This window comes from Crassostrea angulata, chromosome 6 (genome assembly GCF_025612915.1).
Source record: "Crassostrea angulata isolate pt1a10 chromosome 6, ASM2561291v2, whole genome shotgun sequence".
Lineage (NCBI taxonomy): Eukaryota > Metazoa > Mollusca > Bivalvia > Ostreida > Ostreidae > Magallana > Magallana angulata.
The window spans coordinates 22,392,501-22,410,000 of record NC_069116.1 but is presented as its reverse complement, the minus strand read 5'-3'; the positions used below and the strand labels follow the sequence as shown (position 1 = coordinate 22,410,000).

The 17,500-nt window shown below is 31.9% G+C and overlaps 1 protein-coding gene across 4 annotated transcripts in view; it reads right to left on the bottom strand.

Moving 5' to 3' along the window:
- The window catches only part of LOC128188658 (homeobox protein cut-like 1), a 49,699-nt gene that overhangs the window by 9,081 nt on the left and 23,118 nt on the right, over positions 1 to 17,500 (bottom strand). For all 4 annotated transcript variants that reach the window (XM_052859851.1, XM_052859853.1, XM_052859854.1 and 1 more), the window contains exons 5-13: positions 17,282 to 17,349; positions 14,250 to 14,382; positions 11,049 to 11,115; positions 5,929 to 5,977; positions 4,742 to 4,912; positions 4,550 to 4,624; positions 1,783 to 1,889; positions 1,230 to 1,387; positions 33 to 614 (exon numbers count right to left, since the gene is read on the bottom strand). In XM_052859851.1, coding sequence (XP_052715811.1) covers positions 33 to 614; positions 1,230 to 1,387; positions 1,783 to 1,889; positions 4,550 to 4,624; positions 4,742 to 4,912; positions 5,929 to 5,977; positions 11,049 to 11,115; positions 14,250 to 14,382; positions 17,282 to 17,349 — 1,410 coding nt within the window. The remainder of the gene's footprint in view (positions 1 to 32; positions 615 to 1,229; positions 1,388 to 1,782; positions 1,890 to 4,549; positions 4,625 to 4,741; positions 4,913 to 5,928; positions 5,978 to 11,048; positions 11,116 to 14,249; positions 14,383 to 17,281; positions 17,350 to 17,500) is intronic.

The window sequence follows — 17,500 nt, the reverse complement described above, 5'->3', positions numbered from 1 at the left end:
AGTAAAAAATAAATCATAAAATCATAACACACCTTTCTTTGGCGAGATTGCTTTCAGCGCCATGATATTTCTCTCGTCGGTGGCCCATGCGTACATCTTCCTGTATGACTCGCGTCCCTTTTCTGTAAGCTTGTCCCAAGACTTTGGCTTCGACAAAAGTTCACTCACAGTGCCTTGCGATAACCCAAGCACATGCTTGGCAAACAAGCGCTGTCCTATGTTGTGAATACTGAGAAGTTCTCTAACCGTTTTTGCCACTAGAGAGGTGTCTATTCCCTGTGAATTACTCGGGTCAGTTTTCCCCATGGACATACTCATATAATTAGGGAGTCCATGTCCATTCAAGTAGGGGTAAAACTGGGGAGAGGGTGGGGGTGGGAGATTGGGGGTACTGTCTCCAGAAACACTGGGCATTCTCTCCAGGGATAAAGGTCTTTTTGGGATCATTTTATCAGGCAATGGCTCCTCTTTGATGCCATTGCTTGAAGGCGTGGGAGGTGATGAAGGAGTTGAGATTCTGGATGAGTTTTGGCGCTGATAGGTTGAAGCTATTTCTTCTCCTAGCATGGAGGCAAATGCAGCAGCATTTTCAGAAAGTGCAGGTGTTGTAGTTCCTGAAAGAAAGGTGCAATAATGCACATGAAAGCTTATTTTGGATTAAGAAAAAGCTGGCTGGCTAAATCATCGTTTTCCAATAAATTTATGAGCAGACAGCAGGGTTTTTTTGGGGCATGCACTTTTTCAAATTTTTAAAATTGTTTGTAGCTTGCATGCCATAGAACAATTTGAACATTTTTGGAAAACGTTTGGTTGGGTTTTGAACTTATTGCATTTCATGGCCATTACACCTTTCTTCCACATGTCACAAAAAAAAATAGAGAGAAGAAAAACTTTGAAATATGGTGCAGTCATGAGGAAATGAAATGACTTTCTTCAGTTAGTACAGAAAATCAAACTGTAAGTATAGATCTCTAGCTATAGAAACTCAATGAAACCTGATTTCCTCATACTCTTTCTTAATCCTGTTTAAACAATTTTTTGGAATTTTTTTTTTTTTTGCCGTTAACATCCATAATCGACATTATCACTAGGACAATATTTTTTGGTCACAAGGGAAATAACAAATCTGTGAAATACTTGTTACCTCCCTTGACTCTTTCATTATGAATCAGGGTGTGAAATGATGGCCAGCTAAGACTACAGAACCTCAAATAGCATGCTCGGCCTACCTGACAGGTCGCTGTTGTTAACTTTCAGCACAGTGTTCTCGGACTGCAAGCTCTTGTTCTTCTCCAGCAGAAGGACTTCCAGGGACTTGGGCTGAACGTCCCCATCTGGTTCATCAGCACCCATCTTGTTGTTGGAGAATTCAATGGACTTCATCACACTGAAAAGAAGAATGACGATGTCAAATAAACTGTAGAAGCAGGTGTACAGGTGGCTTTTAAACTATTTAATCACTGACATTTCCAAACAAAACGTAATGGTTTCATATTTTCTTTATCCTTTTCATGTCTTGTTTTTTTCCTTAGTTAATGAAAAAAGGAGTAATTATTTTGTTCTTCTATCTCTCTCCCTTAATTATGGTTGTCTACCAATCAGTCCACTCCTTATATAACAAAATTTTCATTAGGCATTGATCTTCCATTTCTCCCATTAACTCTAGCTTAAAAGAAAACCATGTCAAATGACATACTGTCACAAATATCTTGTCAACATGCAATGCAAACCTCTTTTGGGGAGGTTGCACACTGAACAGTAAATCCCCTCTGACCTAATTACCTAAGCTCCCTTTTGATTTCCTCATAGTCTTCTTGAGATTTGATCTTTTCCTCCAGCAATTTAAAGGCTTGGTTCTTGGTGGCCAATTCATCCTCAAGCTTGGAAACCTGCAACAGAAAATCACAAAAATTTATAATTAAATTTCCTTAAACTGGAAAAAAACAAACTTCATGCAAGATATAACGTTGGTTCCTTGCCATCAAATGATATTGCTGCCATTAAATCTTTTTCACAATTTAGTTTTCAAATATATTAGATATCTGTTGAGTTATTTCAGGTAATGATTTTCATCGGATTCTGTCTGGCTAATAGATCAAGTCTGCCCAGATGTTGCCACATTGGAACATTACACATTCACAGCAGCAATCAATCAATATTTCAAATGATCACCGACCAACTCACATCCAAACCAGATCAGTGTACAACTCAAAGGCAATACAAATAGAAATTCATTTGCTCCAATCCATTTGTTAGCTTAAAAACAACCTAACAATCAATACAGCAGTCCAAAATATTGATTCATTGATTTTGCATAACTTGTCAAGTATTCATATTGATTTTTTATCCCCACATTGAAATTTATTGTTGAACTAATACATAATTTGAAATCAATATCAAGCTCTATACACAAGCATTTGACCTATCAATCAAGTTCAACAAAAATTAACATTCGAAACAACTATCAGTAAATTTATCTGTAAAAACAAAAAGGAAAAATTTTGATGTATATTTTGGTTTGACAAAAATTCCAATAAAATAAATGAACATTGACAAAAAAAATATTGTATGCATACATGTAAAAATATTGTATGCATACATGTAGTAGGCTTCCAGTACCTCATATCATGAGGCAGCCTAAAGCAACATTTACTCTATTTACTCTCATAAAAATTGTCATCTTTATAATCACCCTCTTATGTGTAAACAAGACTGATCATCAAATCTAAATCTTGATGCAGATGGCACATGCAAGTTGTTAATTTGCAGAAAATACCAAGTCTTGATCTCTTTTCAGTTCATAAAATATTTATTTCACTAATGCACATTTATCTTGCAACAGTTCAAACGTAATTACCCAGCTCACTTGTCATTCTAAATGTACCACATGGTTAATTTTTTATAGAATGAAAAAAAAGTATTAATTAAGTTATTTTTAATTTATAATAAAGAAATATTTTACATTCTGTGCACAAATAAGAACAACCCAGCTGAATCTTTAAAGCCTATACACTTCAATTTTCTCTGGGGAAATTGAAACACAAAATATTGATCCGAGAAACAATCGCATGCACGATTAGTTGTTTGTAGCTGTCAATACATAATCAATAAAAATACTGTTTCTATGGTAACTCGGGGATCTTGTCTAATATGCAGGAGTTCTGAAATCTATTTTGCCGTCAAATATAGATCATCTTGCATTGGGATGTATAAAACCAAAAATCAATAGCCTTCCAACATTGATTTCACATCAACTACCATTGTATAGTTTTGTGAAAAAAAATCAATAGTAGAAACTTAATATTGTAGAATATCTGACATCCTGACACTCCCTGGGAGAAATATAGCTATCTTTTTCTGTCACAAGTTTTAAGCGCCATTACATCTTGTAATCCCTACCTTTAAAGCTGACTTTGAAGAAAAAGCAATATAGCCTCATTGAAATAAAATACAGCTGCATGTCAAATGCCTTTAGCTTCAATAACCTACTTATATTTATTAATTTTTTTTTTTGGGGGGGGGGGGGGGGGGGGTATCTTTTTAATAGATAGTTAGCACTTATTTCTCTAGGGTAGAGCAATATTGTTATATTAAAGTAAAAAAGTAATGCAAAATGATTGATATAAAATGATTTTAAGTTTCATTAGCAAAATTTGTAAAAATAATAACAATACACACACTCGGAGAAAAAAAAAAACTCTCAATAAAATCCAGCCTTGAAAAAGTCACCTTCTTAATGAAAAGCATGTTTTGTCTCACTAAACAGTATACGGGAATTCAATTAAATATGTTAGCTGTTAAATGTGACAGGCTACCACTTTCATTTACATACTTCCAAATTATATATTTGATAAACTACCACCGTGAAATATAAATCTGAATGTGGTCGAAAAAATTTTGTGTATTTTGGCATAATATATGAAACAATAAATATGATTTACGGTTCCCGTTTTTCTGCTAGACTGGAGATTGTTCTAGGTGCGTAATAATTACGATTTTGAGAAAATTTATCAATTCTTTATCTTTCTCAATAATTACATTTAAAATTAAACTTTTTTTTTTTAATTTGAATAAAATAATGATATAAACTGACAAATAGAACCTCCTGGCAAGTTTTTACTTGCTTACTTCTTTGATTAATTGATATCATTTATACAATTCTGTATCCTGATCACGTATCTCTTTACCAGATGCTCTTAAATAATGCATACTGATGATTTACTGAGCAAAAGCAACATCAAAATTTTAAGAAATATTTGACAAAGCCCATCCATGTATGAGACTATTCACATAGCACTGCATGGCATTGGAGATTTCTCTCATTCTTGTATCAAATCCTGTTCTGATAATAGATTTGATGCAGATCTACCAGACAAATCTCTGTCTAGAAAGTCCAATACCTTTTCAGTGACATTCTTTTTTTTTCTCTTGCCCTTTTGGTCCTATCCGTGTTTTACTACCTAATTAATATACCTGAAAGCTCCTCACACAGACTGCAGAGGTGTATACATAGACAGGGTGTTAATTATATGAAATTTTTTTTACAAACCTGACTGGTGGTAGCTTCTCGCAGCTTATTCAATGAACTTTGCAATCTTTGAACATCCTCAACCAACTGGGAAATCTAGAAATTTGAAAAAAAAAGATTCTGAATGTAAGAATCAAGCAATTGAGATTTTTTTGAATATCTTTGAAATTCCTAAGTTTAATACATGCAATATAACAAATTGCTTATTTTTACCTCTTTCTCCTTTGCAGCTAGTTCATGCTCGAGGTTCGAGCGTTTGAACATATCAATGGCACGATCCATGTCTGGTGCTTCTTGAGTTGTCTCCCCTAGTTTCTGTTTCTGGGTCACCTCGGTCAACTTACTCCGTATCTGCTCGATTTCACGTTCAGATGCTTCAGCTCGCTATAAAAAATATTTTAAAAAAAGAATTATTTTTCTTTTCCAATCAAAAACTTTTTAAAATATCTGGCACACATCTCCCAATGGCTTAAAGGACTGGAACAGCTAACTGCCCCCAATCATGATGCAAGTAAAGGAGATCCCATAAAATTCCATCCGCAATTAAAAGCTCATAAAGCCTATGTTAAGTTACCTTCCTGCAGCAAATCAAACGATATCTTTTTATCCTGATTGTCCATACTAGAGAGATAATTACACATAAATTGTTTCTCTCTCATCCTCATCAGATAAGCAAGCATGACTATTAAAAGGTACAAAGAGCGGCCGTAAAAATATATGCTTAATCCTGTAGCTGATCAGAAATCAAAAAGACAAATTATTGCAACAATACAATTGACATGTGAAGGCTGCGACTGGATTTATACAAATGGTGATTCAGTCAAGATGGGATCAATACCGGGCTGTTCAATACTTCTGTCTTTGCCAAATCAATAATTCGACATTGATTAAATACTCTGGGTGATGCATTCTGGCAAAATCAATCGATACCCTCGGAAGCAGTAAGGCACCAGCTAGACCTCCTGTTACATAATGGACTAGACTACGATCACTGATTCGAGGGGACAGGCCCCCCTTCAGGGGACATCATCATTTTGCTACTAGAGTCTCTCCCTCTCACTTTCACACCCTATATTAATGGATCAAGATTCACTGCATCTTGAAGTAATGAACAAAGGAAATCAATAGAAAATAACCTATATTCATATCTCAATTTTAATAATGTGAACTGATCTCAAAACTTGTTGAGGATATGTGTGGCTTTCCTCTCTGTTAACAGATTCACTGATAAACTAACACCTCTGCTGGACTCAGAAAAATGATCTTCTAGCTGACCAACTGACAAACCTTGAAGTTCATTGTTTCATTAAAATATCACTGAATACCAATATCTACACCAGGCTAACAACTGTTTTTAATGAAACAAAGAACAAGACAAACACAAAAATTCATGAAAATACCTCGTTAGCACGTTCCAAATCTGACATCACCATTTCCATTTCATCCGATCTGTAAAAATAAAATGTGAATATATAAAATAATAAAATCATTTATATCATAAAAATTTGTATTTATCTACTGCAGTTTTTCAGGAAATTATCTGAATACCTGTTTTTTTCTACAAAACAATGCTCACTTCATGAAATAGCAGTAATTAATCATCTCCATCATTAATTTTTGTTAATTAAATTGAATGAACAAATTATGTCTTATTTAAAAAGAGAAAGTCTGTGTGTCAAGGTGTGTTCTTTCATTTTAAAACTTCACTTCTCGATATGTTTCACTAATCTGCACTAACGATAATTTCACCCTTGAACTAACCCCTCTTAAGTTCTCTAAGAAATTTCAGGACATAACTTTTTTTTGCACTTTTATTTAATGCAAGTACACTTTAAGAAACAGGATTGCAAATAGAAGACATTTGCTTGCTGTATAGGAGGGTAAAACAGGTGCTTCAATGAACTTGATGAAGGATACAACCCTAAAATACAAGCTAGGCGATATTTGTCAGATTTTGGGATAAAATAATCGCCTCATCCAGGATTGTCACTAGGTCTTGTCTATGTGAGGGGGCTAATGATAAATGAAGACTTCGACTACCCTACACCTTTGCTTTTGGCAATAATTTGGTTATAAATACTGAAGCATTCAAAGGTAGGATAAACTGCTGTCAGCTTTCATAAATTACAGGTGTGATTTGAGGCCCTTTTCTTTTCGTCAGCCAGGTATAAGACCAGTGCGTTCAATGACCAAGAAAAAAAAAGAAAGGAAAACTCGACCACAAAACAGTCATCCAAAAAAAAAATATAGATGAATGATTAACTACAGTAATTGTGATTCATTCTGATCAGGCCTTTAATTGTCAGTTAATTATATTTAGTTATTAATAAGTCTTAGACCTGCATTCTTAAAACTTCGGTCACCATCTTAAATTTAATACATGTCAAACTTAACATTTCGCATATCAGATTCATATACATAAATCCATAACTGTATAAATTTATAAATCATTGGAACCATAAATTTTAAAAAGGTTCCGAATTAACCTAAAAAAACAAATTTAGATTGTGACAAATTTCCGTCATCAAATTTGATAACAATACAAAAATCTACAATATATTTGCATCTGATATTTGTATTAAAGCACCTAACACAATGTATTAATTTGCACCTGCAAAAGTTCAATTAAAACATGTTGCTGATAAGTTCTGTTTCCCTTCAAATCTTAAGCCAATTACATAATCATAAAAACTGCAGAATATCACTACTCTCTGTATGTTTTTCCTTTTATAATTTTATTAATAAGTCAAACTGTGCATTCTGGTCCTTTATAATACATGTATAAGAACAACAAACAATTCAAGCATCAAATATTTGTTCAAAATTGCTAATTTGGTTTTTCTAATTAAATATGCAAAGTCTATTGATAGAAATTTGAACTTTTTTTCATTTTGCTTGAATGAAATATATGACATCATTATGCACAACATAATTTTACCAGAGAGAGAACCCATAAAATAATCGTAAAAAACAAATGCTAGTGTCACCTTTAATCACATCATATAGTATTTAAAAAATTATAATACTAAAAAAACATTATAGATAAAAATTTATCAGTTTTAAATAGACTATATACACTCATCACTTGGCTTGATTATTTTTATCATCAGATTTGATGTAAACTAATGAAAACCATACATAAAAAATCTATTAACTTTAATTCGATGAATTCTGCAAACCAATCCAATCCATTACAACTGCATCAGAAATCAATGGGTTTAGGATAGTATGGGAGATAAAATTAAAACAAATAGCCTTAATAGCACAAACAGTTACGGCTTCACAAAGGACTTTCTTCAAGAAGGATTTCCAATCAATGTTTACTGATAAAATGCTTGTTCCATTAATCGCCAAATAAAAAACAACAGAGTTGACTGACTAGTACGGGCTTCGATTTTAAAGGGAAATTTGTAACGAAAATCAAACACAATTTCAATCTTAAAAGCTAATATTGATTTCCATTGGAAATGCTTTTTTCGGTACTGTATAAAAACCCTGAATGCAAATAGCTCAGTGTATATAAAACAGATTCCAATTAAAAAGAGCCTAAATTTTTGTTTGAGAACATACAATAATTTTAATAGATGACAGATAATTGATCTGATGCAGATATAAAGAGGATGATAATGGAAAATCATTTTCTTCTCAATTACAGCCTATTGTGTAATTGTACATTCAATCAATATTCAATTCAAATTAATCAGCATCAAACTATAAATAAATATCCAACTGTATTAAACACTTTTTCTGAAGAAAAAAATCCTAATTCAATGATGATTTTTTTTCCTCTACAGAATTTCCTAATTGTGACTTGAATAAAACTTTATCTATGCAACTTTGTCAATACCTCGTTCATCTCCTTTTTTGCACAGAGAGAGAGAGAGAGAGAGAGAGAGAGAGAGAGAGAGAGAGAGAGAGAGAGAGAGAATGACTTCATTACTTCAGCAGATGCCTGTAAGACTGGTAACAGTTTTTACATCAGGGATAATGATCCACTGTTATCAATTATTGATTTTTCTCACAGGAACTTGAATTTTGTCTGTAAAGATCTCTAGTGAATGCTGCAGTAGCATCCTCCCCAACCAACTAATACAAACTCCACTCAATTTGGGGAATACAACTAAACCATAAAACCCAAATTCTATACACTGCAGCCAGATGAATTCTTGCATTGCATGCGACTAAAAAATAACACAGGTTATGAAAAAACTGACAAATGAAATTTGATATCATTAAAGAACACTAACTCTATTACTAAATTTCACAGCCTAAAACTGGGTCAATGTTGTTATATACCTTTTGATTTCATCTTTGTCCTCCTCATTCCTAAAGTCTTTTTTTCCGAATTTTCCCCCAGAGAGATGCAGTTAGTGACTTCACTATGCATTAACCAGTATAATATCTGGTGCTGAAATTGCCAGCTAACACAACATTCAACGCAAAAATATTGATTCTGCCGGCATGTATTACATGTATATAAATTCTATAATCAATAGAATGAAATATACAAATGATTTTTACACTGAATCTGTGACGCGGACTCAGGGCTCCGGCTATAATGCTGTAGCATATTGAGCTGTATCATTACCATTTGACAAATTACCAATAAGGAGCTACAGCCTCCAGCCCCCATTAAAGTGCTAAATACATTCATTAATTTTAAACTCAAAGAGAAGGAGATAATCATTTTTATTCTGAAAAACATAAGTAGATGAGCCTAAGATCAAAGGTGCACATTAGCTAAGAAATTGTACAGGAGTGCCCTAGGGTCTGCAGTCTTGATGTTAAATCATTTCAGACCAATTTGTTGTCTATTTGTTGTTCGAACATTAATATATCTTGGGCTACTATTCCCTATATTTCTATGATTAATGAATCAATTATCATTTACAATAGTTACTTCAATATAGATATCCAGATTTTTATTTTAAACATATAGTTACATATTTTTATAACAAGAAAGACAAATCTACAAGGAATTTCAGACTACAGAATCCTAAGTTTAAATTTATTCCCAAATGTACCCACTGTCAATTTTTTACTTCATTTGTGCATCACATACCAAATAAACATACAGCATTTCCTAGGCTTCATAAAAATACATGTATTACTAAATGGGCTTTCCTGTACGTGTTAAAAAGACATAATTTTACCTCACTTTTCAACAACAAAATAATGTTAAGATTCTGTCATCTAATAAATGGCTCTATAGTCTATTTATTTTTACTGTCATTTTAATTTAAATTTTTCTAGAACCATAAATGACATCTCCCCAAAACATCTCCAATTAATCACTTAAATTCAGGCCCCAATTCAACCAATAAAAGCCCAGTATCACTGACCTAGGTACATAAGACACCTTTTTAACCTAATCAGCCAAGAGGACATGAAAAACAGATAAAACTACAGTTAGGGATTATTTAAGGCATTTTACAACATCAACAAAAACACAAAAATCACACATAAAAATCAAATGAAAGGGAAAAAACAATCAGCAGGAACAAATCCCTGGACAGGATGTGCATTTGTCAGCCAGATGCCTGCAGGACCTGCTACACAGTGCCGAACAAGGGAGCCGTACACTGGTGATTGCCGTGTACATCAGAACCAATTAGACAAACATTGACAACCCCCGTGACCAACCTATCAGAGCTTTCATCAATAACCAGACAATATAAATCAATAGCCGGACAGATGACGACCATAGCTTCACGTAACGGTCGTGTATGTGACCAGTGGACAACTAAAAATCAATGAACAGACAGATCGGACAATGGAAATCAATAAAGGCACTATTTGTTATTGACAAAAAAACATAAGAAACCAATATCTTGGTGTAGTAATGGGACATCCGTTTGTCATATTTACAGTCTATATCTGTGTTAATTGATTCCATAATATCTATGTATCCATAAAAGTAACTGTTCCTAGCTGGGAAATTAGGGCAAGGGGCTGATGTTGTTCAGGCTTTTGTTTTCATAAACATGTATTGCTAATACCTAGAACCATTAAGACTATTCTGAATAAAATTTAAGCAAGAATTAACTATAGATATTTTAAAAAATTGTCACCTTGTATATAAAAATAAATTTATTTTTATAAAAAAAATGTTACGAAACAAATTTTATTTGTTTCATTCAAATTTTTTTTGTACCAAATTTTTTTATTTCAATAAAAGAAAGAGACTAATATCTTTTTTGAATTCTGCAATTATTTTTTTAATAATGTGACTGTGTGTGTTCCGTTTATTCATGTTAATTAAATCAGAGGTTCCTCCAGCACATAAAGTCAGGGATTTTTTTCACGCATGGTGAAAATATTAGGTGTTTTTCTACTGCTTGTGGTTTAACACCCCGGCCTGCCAAGACTTTTAAAAAGCTCTTTATCCAAACTGCGTTCAAATATAATTTCAGGCAAATTCAAAACAACTTTGAAAAAAAAAATACAAAAATTCTATTTATATAACCAAAGTCGGATAAGGGAGGGAATAGCGTTAAATGTAAGATTAAAGTTGACTTACTTTGCTGCAGTGGCTTCTTCATATTTTGCTTTAACCTCAAACAACTCGGACTGTACATTCTCTAAAGCTAGAAAAGAAAAAAGAAAAAGCATTAAACATTAAAAAGAAATTTACTTCAACTTTAATGTTGACAAAGATTTTCCAGTTAAATCTTAATCTTCTATCTTTTTACAGTTGGTATGCAGCTCTGCACTGGTTGACATATAACATTCAGATTGTCCATACCTGTTTCACGTTATCTCCCATAATACCAATATCATTGATTATCAATAAACTTTCATAAGATTCCAATCATGTAAAATAACTCTGTCATTGTGTAACATAACAGAAGCTGCATGATTCCTATAAGGATCAAATTCGAAAGATAATTGAGACAAACAAATCCACAGGTGCCAACACTTTGGGCTGCACTAAAGCTATGAATAAAGTGATCGAAACAACCAGAATACCAAATTGAAGCCAAAAAAATACTTATTGGTATTCATTTGTTTTAGCGACCAATTAAAAATCAGAAATGTCTAAATATAATTGACCTTGACTGGGGAAAATACATTAATCTGCATTAGAATTCACTCCTTGGCCCCAGCATGTCAAAATTCACAATTTCTGTCAATATCAAGACCTCTCCTTCTTAATGATATAATGTCCATATATTGGCCCATCCACAAATAACTAAGAACAATGAAGGGTCATCCCGCTGTCAATTTTGGTAATGGTTGACAGTGGCCCACGATTTAGGCATGACAGCCAATCAATTTCTTGTGTCCTCCTTGCTATTAATTCACCATCATTAAGAAATTCCTGACCGGAGTTTGCAACATAAATAATGGTGGCTGACTAGGTACATGTGTTTAAGAAAAGTGTTTGTCGTGGGGGCTAAATTGGAATATATCAAAAACACAATCCTAGTTAACTGAATTTTTATGCGGTAAATTCCAATAAACACGCATTTACCACATTGCTAACCACCTTAAGAAAAAATAGTTGATCGGTAACTTTTGTAACAATATGACCTAGCTATTGAAACTGCTCTAATAGTCTGGACTGTTCGTACGCACCTCACAATTGAGACTTTATACCTCAATGTCGAAAAATAAATCAATTACGCGCATCAAGTCATCAAATCTTTCAATTTGAGCAATAAATATTTACCAAATTTGATTGACTTTATGATACAGAAATCAAATCAAAATTTTAAATCATATGTTCATTTTGAATATATTAGACCAAAAGTGATATTAATTTATGATAATTGCAACCACAATTAATATGGTTTCTATGTAAATCAGATCAAATGACACTTGCCAGGATAGAGAAGCATGTGTCAGTTTCACGGAGAGTGACATTGATTTGGCATTAGCTATACTTGGTAAACAAATAAGACTTGCATTGATATCTATATTCTAACCATGTAAAATGTCCCTTGCGTGTGAGTTCATGATGGACAGCTATCAACAAGCTTTATTCCAAGTAAAATCTATTTTCAGTCACGAAAAAAAAATTCATTGTTATTTTTCTTTCTTTTTTTTTTAAACATATTAACATGGTTTTTTTCTCTTCTATATGAGGCAATGTCTAGATTAAACAATGAATTATTTTCAAAAACTATTTTCTGAATCAGAAACTATAATAAAAAGTTTAATTTTCATATAAACTGAATAATAATATTCTCAAATGCTTAGCAAATGCTTAGAGCGGAGTAATTTATGTAAACTTCTGTGTTCCATTGAAAGAGCAGAATGAATTTAAGCATATTTACAACTGTAGATACATGCATATATGGTTGTTAATCAAAAATGTTTTTATAGTTAATTCTCTTAATTTCACATTTACTTAAAAAAGAAAAATTCTATAAAAACATTATAGCTCTTTGCCGTTCCATTTTCTTTTTTTTTTTAAATTCTGTGTTAAGCTTTGGGTGTTAAAAGAGTTTAATAAATGAAATGTTCATTGAAAAAATGAAAGGATGGTCTTGTCATATCTATAGACGTTTTTAATACATAATATCATTACTAAAGTTTGCAACATTTATCCTGATAATTACGCATTGTTTTATTTTAGTTCTCTTTCTATCTAGCCGTACAACACCCTAACATCTAGGTCATACCAAACGTAACAGACCAGAAAACCGCTGTCGCCAGAAAGCAAGTTTAAAAAAAAAAATTCTGAAGGACAGTTATCACCGTAAAAAAAAGAAAAAAAAAATGCTCCAAAAAATTAAAAGGATATTTGTTCCCCCTTTAACTTCATGTGTGTATCCACATTTCAGCTTGTGTTGCATTATGTTCATAAGTAATTGCCAAAATTGAGAATAATCATGCCAAGGATATAACTTCGAGAAAGGATGATTTAATAATTCAAATATTGTGTTCGTGGATTTATCGAGGAACTAAGGAAATTATCAAAAGCTATCAAGGTTGTTCTTTTTTCTTATTTTTACAAACGAAAAGCAATTTTTGAGACCAAGTTTAGTTTCATATCATTTCAATGTTAACTGAGCTTTTATATAACCTTTTTAATGAAAAATCATCGTAAACTTTTTCCTTATCAGTGTTGATAAAAAGTTTCCTTTTTCCTACTAGCTATCAAATCTTTTTCATTCATTCAATTAATCTTTCATTCTAATATATATATATATACCATTATATCCTCATTTCTTTAATTCAATAAATAAATGGTTAACCATGGGTAGAAAAATAATCTCATTTAACAGAAAATCTATCATTATAATTACGTATTGGTAGACAATAATTCCAATAAAAGTATAAATATCTAAGTTCTGAGATATTGGTTAACTAATCAATACACAATAACATATAATTTTATTTTATCAGTTATGAATTTTTAAAAAATTAAACATACTATACATCTCCAAAAACTTTTTTTACAAAATCTGCTTTTCTTTGAAATATGTTTAATATAAAAAAAAAGTTCAAAAAAAAATGCTTTCTTTTATCTATACATCTATATTATCAAAAATTTTTTACAAAGGAGGTAAAATGAAAAAAAATATAGAGAAGTTACTAATATTTCACATCTAGTTCATTAAATATATATTTTATTTTACATGTTCAGGCAATCTATGAAAAAAAGAGGTGAAAGAGAATTTTCAACAAAAATAAAGTTGTTACGTATTAGAGAGAAAATTGTTAGCAGTGTCGAATCCCATAACCCTTTCTCAATTGTGTCGCTATAACCTACCGCTTTGTAAAGAAGCAACTTTCTGTTCAGCCTCTCCGAGTTTTTTGGCCACTGATAATTGTGTCTCCTGCAACTGTCTTTCCTTCTCCGTAAAAACTCGCTGTAACTCCCGCTCCTTTTCTTTGCTTCTTGCCTAAATATTCACAATCAGTCCGTAAAATAATCAGCAAATGTTGTCGTTATACAACAAAAAACTTTTTTTTTGGTTACTTAAAAGTTTTTGATTACCAAAATAAAATCACAACTGATCAATAAGACGAAGAAACAAATTTCCTCCTCAAGAAGTGATGTGATCAAAAAGTTTGAAATCACAAGGACCTAGGTGTCAGCCGATGTCCGACAACTTTGAGAGTGCCAGAGAAATAGATTAACATACATACAGTAGTGTCGTTTGATTGATTCTCTGTTCACTAACGTATTGGCCAGCCATGCGTGACTGCTAAATGAGCGCAAAAGTATCACAGGCCTCCAAAAGCTAAGAATCAATGGTGACAGCCATGCAGACAGGCATTTGTTGGTCAAGGATGACCACCCATCAAACAGTCAATGTCACAACAATATATCTTTATAAATTATCTATATGAGGAGTTAATATCTTTTGCGTAAATTGTGGATGTCATATTGGGGAAGATACAGAATTTTTTACTAGCATGAATTCTTTTTATAACAATTTTCATTATAAAAAAATTGGAAGGGATTTTAGGTGGTAGAGAGTTCTATTTTATCAAAAAAGATTTTATTCAATTATGATTTTTTTTCTCTTAGAAAATTTTTTTTTCAACTTTAACAAATAAACAGACAGCTCATACATCTGTCTTGTGATAAAGAGTGCTTCGGTAGAAAGAAATTGGAGGATTAAAACATTGAACTTAAATATATCAAATATAAATTTAGGGAAAATCTAAAATTGATGTTTGATTAAATATATAGCTTAAATGCTTAAAAAAATAATTCCAGGAGTTTAATTTTTAAGTTTGCCTTTTTATGACATTAGTATAAGCTGTGAGGAAAATATTGTTTTTTATGATGGATATGTTTGCGCCACATTAGGTGGTAAATTTATAATCTCATTTAAATCTATTTATCTATTTGTAAAGTAAGCTATCCTCAGATTCTAGTTCAACTTTAACATCTTAGATAATATTTTCTCAGATAATATGAAAATAATCTAAGACCATGCAATTTGCAAAAATATTTGTTCTTCAATAAATCACATCTAAGAAAGAGACATAGTAGAATTTTTTTCCAATATATAAGAAACAATAAGCTATAATTAAAGGACAGAATTGCTTTGTATGGCTCCTCGTGTCAATGATAACATTATTGATTACCTAAGGGACAAGGGAAAACTTGACAAACATTTCCTGTGATTGGACGTACATTGTCCAGGGCTTAAACTTGTCGCAGATTAGGTCTTCCACACTTACTTCTTTGATTTACAAATGTCTCCTTTTTTTTCTTTTTTAGTCAACACATTAGAAAAATTTCATGGAATAAATGTCTGATTCTAAAGCCTCCTATCAACTATGCATGGACATGCATCTTTTTTTGTTTAAATACTCTTTAGCTTTCTAAATTAGGCCAGATGAACCCTCTTTCAGTTTATATTTTAATACACACATACGTGTCAATTGTAAAAAAAAATCATCAATTCTGTTTGATAAATATCATATTTTAATGGTGAGAAAACCATATATTTCTATTTTAGAAAATAAATACTGGTATTAAAAAAAAATAAAATAAAAACTTAAATAAGAACAGAACAATATAATTCTTTTATCTTTTAAATATTCCCCAAAATTTTCAAATTCAGATTAACTAATTCCTGACGTAATTAATCTATTTACATCATTACGCTTTGAGTACTATTATATAAAATTGCATAAAAAAATCAGGAAATTTGTACAGGAAATGATTTTTGAAAAATGGGTACTTTCAAGAAAACTTTTAAAACAGTTCCAACTCTATTAATACATAATGCAAGAATATTACAAAAAAGGAATTGGAATAGTTAATTATGAATATATACATAAGTGACACCTAGCAGAAAATTTAAACAAAATTATCCTTCATATGATAGTTAGGAAAGACCTACGGAGATTGTGACAATATGTATAATTATATTTTTATTTGGCGCAGTTACAAGCTACCGATCATTTATCATTTCACCCTTCCCAATTAATTACTAGCTGTTACTCTTTAAGATAGTAAGAAAATTCTTTTCATTTCATTTAAAATTTCATTTGTATTAAAGAGATGACTTAGATAGGTCATGTGTAAACTATTTACACCATGTTAGTATTGCTGTTAAATATTTCAAATAGCTAGTTTAATAACACATATATGTATATATTCAAATACCAGCTAGTACACACTTTTACGTAAGAAATAAAATCTACGGTACTCAATCTGTATAGTTTTGTAAAACTGGATGTGTATTCATTTAGAACTTGTAGAATCCTAGTTTATCTTAAAATGATTAACCGTTAAAAATCAAAAAGAAAAAACCTATATCAGTAATTTCTATAAAACAAAAGATGATTTTGTTTTGTTACTTTAACCAGGATGCTTTAGAATAAAGTTACTTCAGACTGGAATTCATATAAAATTTATAACTTATTGAAGAAAATTTAAGAGCTAGCTGTTACCAGCGGTAAAAACAATATGGATTATTTTAAAAAAAGGAGAGAAAAAGACAGAAGAAATTAAAGAAAGAGCAATGAAATCTGTAAGGTGTTTGATACGAAACATTCACGATTGATTTTGTCTCATTAGCAGTTGATGGATGACTGGCCGCTCGCCTTTTAAAGGTACGATTCAAATGATTGGTTCATTAAACATTTGATTAATTGATAATTACCAAAATCCCTTCAATGCCTGATTTATCAATCAAAAGTCAAATCTGTCAAGGAGACAACTAGCCAACACCGATTCCTTTCCTCGTAAATTATTCCAGTCCCTCCCCCCTTCCCCAATTTAAATATAACATTTGTATCACATGATCAGATTTCTGGAGTTGCCTCCCTTTTTACCTCTGCTGTAGCTTCAATCTTATCTTCACACTCCTTCAGCCGATCTCTCAGCTGCTTGATTGTCACTTCTACAAAATAAAACCCAGAGTGTTTAAGTTCTATAGTCATTCATCAGACCTCTGCTTAAAGACTCAATGTCAATGTGATCATTTCTCATGATCAAAATATCCAGAACAGCCCAAACCCTTCTATAATCAAGCCTCTTGCGTCTCACTAAAA